Source organism: Microcebus murinus, chromosome 8, assembly GCF_040939455.1.
Source record: "Microcebus murinus isolate Inina chromosome 8, M.murinus_Inina_mat1.0, whole genome shotgun sequence".
In the NCBI taxonomy this organism is placed as follows: domain Eukaryota; kingdom Metazoa; phylum Chordata; class Mammalia; order Primates; family Cheirogaleidae; genus Microcebus; species Microcebus murinus.
Genome location: NC_134111.1, coordinates 74,258,672 through 74,272,163, shown reverse-complemented (window position 1 = coordinate 74,272,163; position 13,492 = coordinate 74,258,672). Strand labels below are relative to the sequence as shown.

At 38.3% G+C, this 13,492-nt stretch overlaps 1 protein-coding gene across 2 annotated transcripts; it reads left to right on the top strand.

Moving 5' to 3' along the window:
- Nucleotides 1-3,395: 3,395 nt before the first annotated feature.
- On the top strand, nt 3,396-12,314 carry CLK1 (CDC like kinase 1). Of its 2 annotated transcripts, XM_012739049.2 has the most exons (13): nt 3,396-3,538; nt 4,724-4,890; nt 5,152-5,380; nt 6,379-6,469; nt 6,861-6,927; nt 7,516-7,632; nt 7,721-7,887; nt 9,051-9,145; nt 9,226-9,355; nt 10,472-10,554; nt 10,991-11,070; nt 11,708-11,798; nt 11,927-12,314. In XM_012739049.2, exons 2-13 carry the CDS (start codon nt 4,724-4,726, stop codon nt 12,068-12,070), a joined length of 1,461 nt encoding a protein of 486 aa, XP_012594503.1. In that variant the 5' UTR covers nt 3,396-3,538; the 3' UTR covers nt 12,071-12,314. The 2 variants fall into 2 exon arrangements, with proteins under 2 accessions (XP_012594503.1, XP_075861902.1); XM_076005787.1 differs by lacking the exons at nt 3,396-3,538; nt 6,379-6,469.
- Nucleotides 12,315-13,492: the final 1,178 nt, after the last annotated feature.

The window sequence follows — 13,492 nt, the reverse complement described above, 5'->3', positions numbered from 1 at the left end:
GAATACCCTAACTACATACTCTTACTATATCTAGTCCATACTCTGGAAGTATTATTTTCTATTAATTATTCACTATATGCAGTTAGAAAGAGGCGGGACAGTATAGAGAGATTATCTAGAAAGGCCAGCCAGTCCATTTGCTATTTTGTCTGGTCTTTAGATTTATAGTAAAGGCTCTAAGAAGTGCTACAATACAGTAAACATTCAACATTTCCCAACTGATTTGCTCATTGACATTTCTTAAAATCATGTCTTTTAAAATATTGAACAATAGAGCTCTACAGAAGATGCATTTGAAAAATGCAAGGAACTGTTTAAAGCACTAGTTGTGCAGTCCTGGTCTGTGTTTTAATCACAGCTGTGTCCCCTACTATGTGACTTTAGGCAAGGTTACCTCTCTTCAGTATTCTCACCCATAAATAATATTCCTTCATAAGACTATTGAGGATTAAATGAAATAATACATGTAAAGCTTCTGGCATGTAGTAAGCAAATGGAAACTGCTCTCCTAAATATTCATGTCCACCACAGGGCTCTCACCTACTCATGCCATTTATCAGGCTCTACCATTGATTTCATCAGGAATCTTATTCCACTCATTGCTTAGATCACTTTGATTAGATTTGGGTATTCCTAAAACTGGTGCCAAACATTTGTCTTGATATCAATCCTGGGTTTGTCTCATTTCTCCCATGGCTGATCTAATTAATGTGTTGATTCTTTCTTAACTACAGTTTAGGAGTTAGCTTGCAACTATCCTGTTACCATTTATACCTTCCACTAAACTGAAGTGCCAGTTCTACTAATAACTTCACCTTTAGTTTCATCTTTTTAATCATTTAGATCTCTAGAATTAGTATTAAAGCCTTTCTTTAGCTAGAGTTTGTTTGACCCTAAATATGTCATTGAATTTTTTTGTGGTCACTTTTAAGAGGCCTTTATTGATGATTGTTAGGATGTTTTGTCCTTATTGGCATTCCTACAGTTTTTATTCCAAACTCTGCCATTTTTAATTAGTGGTGCAATTGTGATTTTTTGGTTCTTAGAGCTTATCTTACAATGTCTGCTCAATTCCAGCCATAAAAATATCATAGATAGGGTGGCTGCCTACCTTGGGCTTAATGCAGGCACCATGAGGATCCAGGTCCAGAACATTGATTACTATTGGCTTATGTTGAGTTGACTGGTTCATACCAATCACGTTAGTGATTGGTTCTATGTAGTAACTGGCAGTAAGTACAACTGCAAAGAAGACTCAAATATTGCTCATTAGCCTATTTTTCTCTTCTTTAAAAACAAAGTAACATGGTTTGCCGTCTTACCCATGGTTGGCAAACTACAGCCCACAGGCTGGCCACCTATCTTTTATAAATAATGTCTTGGAACATAACTATACCCATTTGTTTACATATTGTCTATCTTGTCTCTGGCTGGTTTTGCTATAACAGCAATATTGATTACTAATAACAGAGACCAAATGGCCTACAAGCCTAAAATATTTTGAGTCTCAATTATCTATCATTCCACTCTATATATGTTCATGTGTACACTTTTATTTAGTACCCACTTATGAGTGAGAACATGTGATATTTGACTTTTTGTTTGGCTTGTTTCATTTAAAATAATGACCCCCAGTTCTATCCATGTTGCTGCAAAAGCCACGATTTCCTTCTTTTTTATGACTGAATAGTATTCCATTGCACATATATACCACATTTTCTTTATCCAGTCATCCATTGATGGACATGTAGGTTGAGAGAGAAATTCCATCATAGTAACTTGTGAAATATATCTATAGTTTAAATACATCTATAGTTGTTTGGGTATGTTTAGCAGCTCAAATGTTAAGTAAATTTGTGGAATCCCAATCTCTGGAAGTGAAAAGCTAATCACAGTGTGCTAGTCATTGTGCTAAGCACTGTACATTTATATTCTCACTTAATCCTAACTGCAAGTTAGGATTTCACTATTATTCCACTATTAAAGATAAAAGTTGCAGTAAACAACTTTGTGCAACGAGCTATTTAGTGTTTAAAATAATTTCTGTAGGAGAAATCACCACAGTAAAATTACAGGGTCAAAGACAATGGAACAGTTTGGATTATAGTTTGATTATATTATACTTTAAGCTCATCCACTCCCTTTGCTGTGAAACCACGATTATGTGGCAACCTCATATACTCTAAATCAAGTGTTACAATGTGTACTACTCAGGTGATGGGTACTCCAAAAGCCCAGGCTTCACCACTACACAATATACACATGTAACAATTCAACTTGTACCCTGTAAATGCATTAAAATTTAAAAAATAAATCTAGTATCGGCAAGCTTTTCCTGAATGGGCCAGCAAAATATTTCAGACTTGCAGGCCATTTGGTCCCTGTCACAACTAATCAATATTGTAATCAACATTGAAAAAAAATCTTTCAACTTAAGTCAGATGTTGAAAAAAAATCTAAGTGGATATTGCCAAAATTGCCTTCCAAAATGGTTTTAAATTTAGCAAAAAGCTATTTACTAATTTGGGAAGTACCTAAAATTTCATTTACGAAATTATTTTAGCGCATATTATGGGCTGAGTTGGGGGGGTGGCTATAGTACCCCCTCCCTCCATTCATTTAAGTCCTAATCTCCAGTACCTCATAAAGTGACTCTTTGGAGATAGAACCTTCACGGAGGCAATTAAGGTTAGATGAATTCATTAAAGTGGGCCCCAATCCAACATAACTGGTTTCAATATTAGAAGAGATTAGGACACCGACTGCAGAGAAAAGACCTTGTGAAGACGGAGAAGGTGCCCATTTACAAGCCAAGGGGAGAGGCCTTAAAAGAACCCTGCAGAAACCTTGATCTCAGACTCGTTTCATAAGGATATATTGCTTAAACGTGAAGAGTCGCCACTTCATACCCCCAGGCTCTTGCTAATTTCTTAACTTTTTAAAATCTTGGGGAAATCTTTCCAATCCAATTTCAGTGCATGTGAGCCCCAGCAACTAAAAACTAGGAGTTTTTTCGGTTTTTGTTTTAATTTCCCCATTGGTTTGGAGATAAAAAATAGTTTTAAATAGGTCTCCAACCAGTTACTACTTTAGAACTATTTGACACTAGTGGCGTAGTATTTTTGAAACATTATTTTAATTATCGCAATAAGGGCACGTGCTATTTTGTATTCTGTTTCCCTAACTTTTGTTTCTTCGTTCACAAATACAATTCTAAGTGAACGAGAAGGACCGCTTTTCCCCAGTAGGTGCGGTTCTTTCTCAAGATACAAACAGACTCGGACCAAAATGGCCGCGCTGGCTGCTTCGCTGTGGCTCCCAACGCGGCGCCTGCGCACATGCCAGTCACGCGCGCCCCGCCCCGCCCCGCCCCGCGGCGGAGACGCGCCTGCAGCGTCATCAGTGTTTTCGAAGCCAGTCTCGACGCTGCGGCTGTCAGCTCCATTTTGTTGCCGACGCTTCTCGCAGGCTGGTGGGCGCTTTCTGTGGTTGCGTTACGACTTTTGTCTCCTTTGGCTTGGAGTCTTCCGCCGGGACGGTAAGATGCAGGAGGGAGCATACTAGGTGTCAGGGCCCTTCCCGTGTGCCTCGCGGGCGCCTGGCAATGCCCCTTTCCTGCCTGTTTGGGGCCCGCAGTCTCCGCACGACGACAGCCTCCTTCCTGTCACTCCAAGGCTGCACAAAGGCGGCGCGCCCGTCCTCCCTGCTCTGCCGAGCGGGCTGTCAGCGTCTGCTTGCGGGGGACAGTCGTGGTGTTTGCTGGCAGCGGCGCCCAGGTCGAGTCCGCCTTCTGCGGAGGGAGTGGTGCGGCCTGAGCGGCGGCGGGCGAGCCCGGAGCGCCCGCGAGCGCCATGTTGTCGGCCGCGTAGCTGAGCTGTAAGATGGCGGCGGGGCGGAGGCCGGGCTGCGCCCTTGCCGGGAGTCGAAGCCGCTGGTGGGGGTGGCGTGTGTTTGCTTTCTGGAATGTGCGTCAGGCGCGCGGCTGCGGGGAAATGTCTGTAGCGAGGGGAGAAAAAGACAACACGTTGAAGGAAATACACTTAATGTCTGATTGGGTCTGAAAAGATTGAAGAGAACATCGTGAGTGGTGTTGACAAAAACCAGATTTAGGAATCTGGATTTAGGACCAGAAATAGAAATAACATATATTTGAAGGAGCGTTGTGAGAAATCAGGTGACCGGGCGTTTTCTGCACTGCAGTTTCTCAGCCCACTCCTTTTGGGATAACAGAGCGCTTGGATTCAGAGTTGTATGCAGAGATGTAGAGGGTCTGAGCTGTTAGAGGCAGTTGGTTAAAAGCCATTTTTTTGTGATGTCCTTTTCAAGTTGAGTATTTTTAGCTTTGTTCGAAGCATTTCTGAAAGGAAAACGGGTCCCCTACCGCCTAAGTGATTGTGTTAAGATTGAATTTAGGATAAATGCGGTTTGCTATATACTTAGTACGTGCTGGGGAGGACAGCATTTTGTCTTTTTTATATTCTACATTCTTTCAGTAAATATGGGCATGACATGGATAATGCAGAAATACCTATGAATAAAGTTCAAACTCCAGTAGTTGGATTTGTCAGTAATTGCAGATTGGGTGACAGTGATTTCTGAACTTAGACTAAAAAGAACAATTTAAAAGGTTACAAGTAGGGTGGATTTGTAAATAAGACCTTTATTAGTAAACAGCTGGGTGTGGGATACAATGTAACTGGGGAAAAAATTGTCTTTTGTATAGATGAGACACTCAAAGAGAACTTACTGCCCTGATTGGGATGAAAAGGATTGGGATTGTGGAAAATGGAGAAGGAGCAGCAGCAGTAATAATAAAAGGAGGAAGAGATCACATAGCAGTGCCCGGGAGAACAAGCGCTGCAAATACAATCACTCTAAAACATCTGATCGGTAAGGAGGGTACTTAAAATGTCTCCATATAAAGATACATTTTCACAATAGTATTACTTTAAAAATACTAAGTATTTAGTGGCTGATTACCATTCCTTTCTGTTTCCAATGAGAGATTTTGATAGCTTGTAATGTTTGTAAAATTGCAAACATTGCAATTAGGGCACAGAATCTTTAGACTTCTGCCTTAAGAGATTTGCTGAGGATTTGAGAATATTTAATATTAGCATAAAACACTGAAAATAATGTTTTCCCCTTTAGCCATTATTTGGAAAGCAGGTCTATAAATGAGAAGGATTATCATAGCCGACGCTACATTGATGAATACAGAAATGACTACAGTCAAGGATGTGAACCAGGATATCGCCATAGAGAACATGAAAGCAGATATCAGAACCACAGTAGCAAGTCATCTGGTAGAAGTGGAAGAAGTAGTTATAAAAGCAAACACAGGATTCACCACAGTACTTCACATCATCGTTCACATGGGGTATGAGCTCTTTTAAAACATTTTGGAAATTTGATTTCCCATGTGGAACAGGAAGACTTAAATTTGTGTTTGAGAAAGTGTTTAAGATGAAGTCATCTCAATTTTAACTTGCAGGATTCTTTCTGTGTTTGTACATTGGATAGAAAATTCCTGAAATGAATACACATTTCTATAGTAACAAATACTTGTTAGTTGGCTTCTAATTGTCATTCCAGTAAAACAGTGGAGGTAATTAGGTTAGTTCATAAAAATGATTGCAAGATATTCTGAAGGTTTTTATGGTACTTCAAGAAATCTGATTTGTTTTGATAAGTTGAATCCTTATCACAAAAACAGAAAACACATTTTGTATGATTGAGGATTAGGTATGCCTCTTTGTTCTAACAAAGCATGTTCTCTAATCCTTTTTTCACTAAGCAAGCCACAACAGATTTGAACTTTATGGGTTATGTATTAATTTGGAGATCAGCTCAGATAACATTTAAAATGCTGTAGTGTTATTCTTGTATGCCAAATTTCCCCCCAAAAAATTAGGACTTTAATTTTATTTACTGTTTTAATATTTGTTTTCTTAGATTATTTAGGAAATCTTAATTTGGCCACGGTCTACTTTGACAAGTAAATATTACATCCTACAATTTTGCAACATTAAATTAGGACACTAGAAACTTAAAATTATGTTTTGATGAATGCTACAACTAAGCATTTTTTTTTTTTTTAAGAAAAACAATTGTATTATGTTTTGTTGCCTTGCCACTTTGAGTATCTTATCTGAAAATCTGTTCCTTGCCATGTTTTTCTCCTGTTAACATAAACTATGTGCCCTGTGAATTTCTGGGGACTGAATTTGAAATTGCTCCTGCCAACCGTTTGTGGCCTGGCGTGTATCTGAATGCCTGAATATCTCCCCGCTGAATGAATTTCGTATTCTGCCCTGAATTCACTCGGGTATATTGATTGGCTGGATGATCTTGGTGCCGCCCACTTGACGTTTCCAGAAGAGTCACCGAAGGAAAAGAACCAGGAGTGTAGAGGATGATGAGGAGGGTCACCTGATCTGTCAGAGTGGAGACGTACTAAGTGCAAGATGTATAGAATATTTTTCAACACTTATTAACTTTTCAGATAACATAATCTATATATAGATAAGATTTCAGGGATTTGGAAGTCTTTTTTTCTTTCTCTGTTGTTTTGTTTTGTTTTTCCATTTCTTTTGGTGGGGGGGATTGTTTTTGCTTTCTTTAGAAATTTAATATTTGTTATACAGAACTTCCAGAACAGTAAATCAAGTTAATGAAATTAGCCTAAAAATGAAATTAGAACTAAAATAGTTAATTTTTTTGATGGTGTTGACCAATAAAATAAATATCTAGTGATAAGGAAATTTGTAGTATCAACTAGAATAATCTGCATTGATAGCATTTATTATAAGTAAATTGTTTCCACTTCTTGGTATGACAGATTTAATTCTTTCTTTTAGATGAAATTGTTGATACTTTAGGTGAAGGAGCTTTTGGAAAAGTTGTGGAGTGCATCGATCATAAAGCGTAAGTTTCCCATGCTAGGATTACAATTGGGCGAGGTCGACAGTATAGATGATTAATACAGCTTTAGAAAATTGTTTGACTATAAGGATATGTCTTTATACCCTTTTAGCTTAGATCTTTTGATTTGGATGTAAGATACTCCCAGTTAAAAGTACTTATTGCCCTTTGTGTTATTTAAGCAGTAGCTGTTAATCCTACATGCAGCTTCTAAGTCCAGTTTTAGGCTGAGAACATATTTTGTCATTTTGAAAAGTATTCTTTTATTGCTCTACTGGGCACAGTGTTGTGGCCAAATCTTTTTTCTTCCAGATCAGTGGTTTTCAGCCTGCCTTTTATATTAGGTGCCTTTGAAGTTTTGTTCACCTGATACATTTTCAGGGTAGTAGTTACCTAGCAGCTTATATTTTTAGAAAGTACCATAATTCATCCTGATAACACAGCTAGGGATGGTAACTTTTCTAGATTGGTGTCATAAGTTTAATTATCTCTGTCCATCAAACTACTGTTTAAAATTTCTTAAGAGAGTATAAAAATTTTTACGCTTTTCTGTTCCTGTGTTTTGTCATTTTTTTTAACTTACTCTAACAGGGGAGGTAGACATGTAGCAGTAAAAATAGTTAAAAATGTGGATAGATACTGTGAAGCTGCTCGCTCAGAAATACAAGTTCTGGAACACATAAATACAACGGACCCCAGCAGTACTTTGTAAGTATCAAATTAGAATTTGGAAGATGGCCTCAGGTAGATTTGACTTGGGAGAAACTGTACTTAGTTATTTTTCTTGTGTTCATAGCCGCTGTGTCCAGATGTTGGAGTGGTTTGAGCATCATGGTCATATTTGCATTGTGTTTGAACTACTGGGACTTAGTACTTATGACTTCATTAAGGAAAATGGTTTTCTACCATTTCGACTGGATCATATCAGGAAGATGGCATATCAGATATGCAAGTCTGTGAATTGTAAGTTCTTGGCATATCTTGTAGAAACTTGAGTTTGAGACTTAGTGCCAGACTGATTTGGATCTTTAAAAAATAGGACCTAACATAGGACTTGGAAGACTGGTTTAAGAGTAGGTATAGGGCTGGGCGCGGTGGCTCACGCCTATAATCCTAGCACTCTGGAAGGCCGAGGTGGGCGGATTGCTTGAGGTCAGGAGTTTGAAACCAGCCTGAGCAAGAGCAAGACCCCGTCTCTACTATAAATAGAAAGAAATTAATTGGCCAACTAATATATATAGAAAAAAAATTAGCCGGGCATGGCGGTGCATGCTTGTAGTCCCAGCTACTCGGGAGGCTGAGGCAGGAGGACTGCTTGAGCCCAGGAGTTTGAGGTTGCTATGAGCTAGGCTGATGCCATAGCACTCACTCTAGCCTGTGCAACAAAGCGAGACTCTGTCTCAAAAAAAAAAAAAAAAAAAAAAAAGGTAGGTATGAATTAGGGGTTGGGGGATTGGGGAGATTACTGGTCAGAGGATAGTAAATTTCAGTTAGGAAATAAGTTCAAGGTATCTGTTGCATATCATGGTCACTGTAGTTAATAACAGTGATGCTCTATGCTGGAAAATTGGTAAGAGTAGATTATAAGTGTTCTCACTACCAAAAAAAGTATGTGAGGTAATGCATATGTTAATTAGCTTGATTTAGCCATTCTGCAATGAGACATCTGAAAACATGTACACCATAAATATATGCAATTTTTATTTGTCAAGAATAGGTATTAAAAATTTGGTAACAAGCTGTCCATCAGCAGTACGCATTTCACTTAGTAAATAAGATATTACAGCTACCATAATAACATGCTGTTGGAATGAAGACTGAATATGCCTTTTTGATTTCTAAAAATGTCAACCTAGAACCTTGGGGGAAAAGGTGTGGCAAATCTTAGCTTCATGAGAAAGAAGGGATTTTTGGGTTTTGGTTTTTCTTGCAGTGAGCTGTCAGTGGACTTTTTAATTAAGGAGGGAGTAGTAGGTTTTAGTCCCCAGTCATTTTCTAGCAGACTGAAATGTTGTTTACCACCTCTTCTGGCATATAGGAAAGGTATCACATGTGGTTTGAGGGTTTGGTTTGGTTTTTGTTTATTGATTTTCAGACTGCAGCAATTTTTTCTGTTTCATTCTCAGTTTTGCACAGTAATAAATTGACTCATACAGACTTAAAGCCTGAAAACATCCTATTTGTGCAGTCTGACTACACAGAAGCATATAATTCAAAAATGGTAAGTCTTCAATATGTTACCTTCATAGTCCCAAATGAATGTTTTATGATTTCTCAACCATCATTTCTTATGATTTTCAGAAGCGTGATGAACGTACCTTAGTAAATCCAGATATTAAAGTTGTAGACTTTGGAAGTGCAACATATGATGATGAACATCATAGTACATTGGTATCTACGAGACATTATAGAGCACCTGAAGTTATTTTAGGTTAGTGTTTTTTAATTGTGCTTTGAGGACCTGTATATTTTCTTACCGAAGTTGACTTAAAATATATTTATAGTTTGAAGTCTTATTTGTAGTACTTTTTCCATCTTTTTCTCTTTAAGGGATCAGTATCAAGGAAACAGATAATGGGTTTTAAGTTTTTAATTGTTCCAGCTAATCAACTCTGGGACTTTAAGCTGAAGGCTTAACATTTCTGGAATTCTTGGCACATTTGTAATATGTGATAGACTTTTATTTATTTTTTGAGACAGAATCTCACTTTGTTGCCCTGGCTAGAGTGCTGTGAGATCAGCTTAGCAACCTCAAACTCCTGGGCTCAAGCAATCCTTCTGTCTCAGCCTCCTGATTAGCTGGAACTACAGGCATGTGCCAGCTAATTTTTATATATATATATATATTTTTTTTTTTTTAGTTGGCCAATCAATTTCTTTCTATTTTTAGTAGAGACGGGGTCTCACTCTTGCTCAGGCTGGTTTCAAACTCCTGAGCTTGAGCCATCCTCCCGCCTCGATCTCACAGAGTGCTAGGATATATATAGGCGTGAGCCACCATGCCCAGCCTGACTTTTAAAATGTAATTATTTGACTCATCATGTGATGGCTCACACCTGTAATCCTAGCACTCTGGGAGGGTGAGGCAGGAGGATCGCTTGAGCCCAGGAATTGGAGGCTACAATGAACTATGATGATGCCACTGTACTCTACTCAGGGTGACAGAGTAAGACCATGTCTCCCCAAAAAAAGAAGTAATTATTAATGCCCATTATATCTCAGACACCTCATGGCTGCTCAGTCTTTGTATAGTGCAGGTAGCTTCATTGAGGCTCAGACAAAAATGTTTTTCTAAATGACTAGCTGCGGAGTTGGACTGGTTGGCTCCCAAAGTCAAGCCAGAGTTGAGACTTCAAACCTGACGTATCCAAAGCCCTCTTATATGCAGCACTATTATATTGCATTTAACCTTTGGTTAAGTGATTCCTTTAGGATCTTTTCACCTCAGACATCACATGTTCTAAAGAAAGTGGTTTTGCTAGTTAACCTTTAATGTCTTTAAGAAATAGTGAGGATTTTTTTTCTAATATTTTGCTTTGCTTTGCAGCCTTAGGGTGGTCTCAGCCATGTGACGTCTGGAGTATAGGATGCATTCTAATTGAATACTATCTTGGGTTTACAGTATTTCCAGTAAGTGACAAAGATCTGTTTCAATGGCTTTGCATAAGAAAGGCACCTGTTTATGGAAATTAAAACTTTAATTCAAAGTATACATTTAACATAGCATTTTCCCCTCATATACTGATAATTGTAGATAAGAATAAAGAAATAAAAATATAACTATAATGTATGTTTCCTTTATAATTAAAACTGTTTTAAGTGTGTTGTAAGCACTTAACCCTCTCCATTTAGGGAAATCATTGGCAAGCTTGTTCTGTGTGCCTGAATAGTTTTTGCTATCAGCTATAACTTGCTAAAAAGTGTGCCTTTTTGGTAGTCACCTTCCTTGTGACTTTTAATCATATGTAGACTATAAAATTAACCACTGTGTTAAATGAGAATGAAGGACAATGTGATGTGTAAGCAGAGATAGTTAAGGGTTTTTTTAATTATTGTTTTATTTTAGACCCATGATAGTAAGGAGCACTTAGCAATGATGGAAAGGATTCTTGGACCGCTACCAAAACATATGATACAGAAAACCAGGTATGTTTTATTTAAGAGTCAGTGCTGTCCTTTAATACTTGGTCATGTGTTTTGATTAGAACTACTTTGTAAAACAAGCGAAGTCAAACTAATAATTCTCTTTCAATTAAATAGCAGATTAGTTGATGGGAAAGCCATAACTCAATTTCTATTCTTCATTACCTTTTTTTTTTTTTTTTTTTTTTGAGACAGAGTCTCACTTTGTTGCCCAGGCTAGAGTGAGTGCCGTGGCATTAGCCTGGCTCACAGCAACCTCAATCTCCCGGGCTCAGCGATCCTACTGCCTCAGCCTCCCGAGTAGCTGGGACTACAGGCATGCACCACCATGCCCGGCTAATTTTTTGTATATATATTTTTAGTTGGTCAATTAATTTATTTCTATTTTTGGTAGAGACGGGGTCTCGCTCAGGCTGGTTTCGAACTCCTGACCTTGAGCAATACACCCGTCTCGGCCTCCCAAAGTGCTAGGATTACAGGCGTGAGCCACCACGCCCGGCCTCTTCATTACCTTTTAAATCTCTAGAAAAGCATTAATCTTTGATCTATACAAGCATAGTGATTGATGCGACCATTCACCTTTGCTTGATGTTTTAAATTTTACGCGTTATAAACATACGTGGATATGACTTATTTTTAGGAAACGTAAATATTTCCATCATGATCGATTAGACTGGGATGAGCACAGTTCTGCTGGCAGATACGTTTCAAGGCGCTGCAAACCTCTGAAGGTAAGTCGGGGCTGTATATAGCTAATGATCAAAACCTTGAGTTTCTCTTCTGTTTTTACGGTTGTGAAGCAAAATATAATAAATGATACTAGAAAAGGCTGTTGACTGTATTTGTATTTTTCTTTTAGGAGTTTATGCTTTCTCAGGATGCTGAACATGAACTTCTCTTTGACCTCATTCAGAAGATGTTGGAGTATGATCCAACCAAAAGAATTACTCTCAGAGAAGCCTTAAAGCATCCTTTCTTTGACCCCTTGAAAAAAAATCTATAGATCTACAATTGTGTACAGCTCTTGAAGAGATCTTACAGACTGCATCAGTCTAATTTTTAAATATTAAGTTATTTTGTATAGCTTTGTAAATTTCTTAACATTTTTATATCATTGCCATGTTTATTTTGTTTGGATAATTTGATTTAAGTACATAGCTGAGTAAAGTAATAAACTTCTTTTTCAGTAATTATAAAATGATTTAATCAGAATAAACTTTGTGCTTATGCGATTTATATGAATCTGTACAATTGGTTTTTAGCACCATTTTCTTTCCACATCTATCACTATAAAGAATGGACATACCTCTCTAGCCAGGAATCTGTTGTTTTTTTCTTCTGCCAGCTTCCTATGATTGTACTGCTACTGCCACCCTCCCCATGGGGGTAGGGAAGGAACCAGGTGCAAGGCCCCACCTGCTCCACTTTTTCTACCTTGGAACTGTACCAGATAAAATCACTTCTGTTGTTCAGTTTAAAAAAAAAAAAAAAAGAATGGACATAGATTTCTTTCTTTTTGGTTTCCCAAGTCTTTGAAAATATTTAGCTTTATTTCCATTTTAAGGATTGTTAAAATTGGGACTGAAGCCTGCTTTCTCTAAGTTTAATGAAATAAAACCAAATTATAGAACACAACTAGAAATTAGCCGAGAAGGGTTTATTATTCCCTTTGTTCCTGCTCAAGTTCAATACTGCTATTTGCTGGTCTCCACTTGAGTAGGATTATGCAAATGTTAGGTTTTGTGCTCCTCAGAGCTTAGGTGTTGATCAGTGAAACCAATTTGCTGGTGAGTACATGTGGTGCATATTTTTCCATTCTTGGGATACTTAGTAGAAAGTGAAGTATCTAGCTCTATCCAGGAAAATACAAGAGGTGCTATATCACCATTGTTTCTTATGACTGAGTACTACTACATGGTATACATATACCACATTTTATTAATCTACTCAGGTATTGATGGGCACTTGGGTTGTTTCCACTTTTGTCAGTGGTGTTTTTTTTTTTTTTGGAGACAAAGTCTCACTTTGTTGCTAGAGTGAGTGCCGTGGCATCAGCCTAGCTCACAGCAACCTCAAACTCCTGGGCTCAAGCCATCCTGCTGCCTCAGCCTCCCAAGTAGCTGGGACTACAGGCCCATGCCACCATGCCCGGCTAATTTTGTCTATATATATTAGTTGGCCAATTAATTTCTTTCTATTTATAGTAGAGATAGGGTCTCGCTCTTGCTCAGGCTGGTTTCGAACTCCTGACCTTGAACCATCCACCCGCCTCAGTCTCCCAGAGTGCTAGGATTACAGGTGTGAGCCACAGCGCCTGGCCCTTTGTCAGTGTTCTTATCTGCTTGATCCATTTGGGATCACGTCTCTCCACATTTTAAGATTTGGGTTTTTGGTGCCTCCCTCCCACCCCCTACCCCCCAAATTT

Bases quoted from the DNA above. Each gene is read 5' to 3' on its own strand.
- CLK1 (XM_012739049.2), top strand. From the start codon at position 4,724: ATGAGACACTCAAAGAGAACTTACTGCCCTGATTGGGATGAAAAGGAT. The intron at 4,891-5,151 runs GTAAGGAGGGTA...TTTCCCCTTTAG, and splicing joins CACTCTAAAACATCTGATCG to CCATTATTTGGAAAGCAGGT. The intron at 11,799-11,926 runs GTAAGTCGGGGC...TTTTTCTTTTAG, and splicing joins GGCGCTGCAAACCTCTGAAG to GAGTTTATGCTTTCTCAGGA.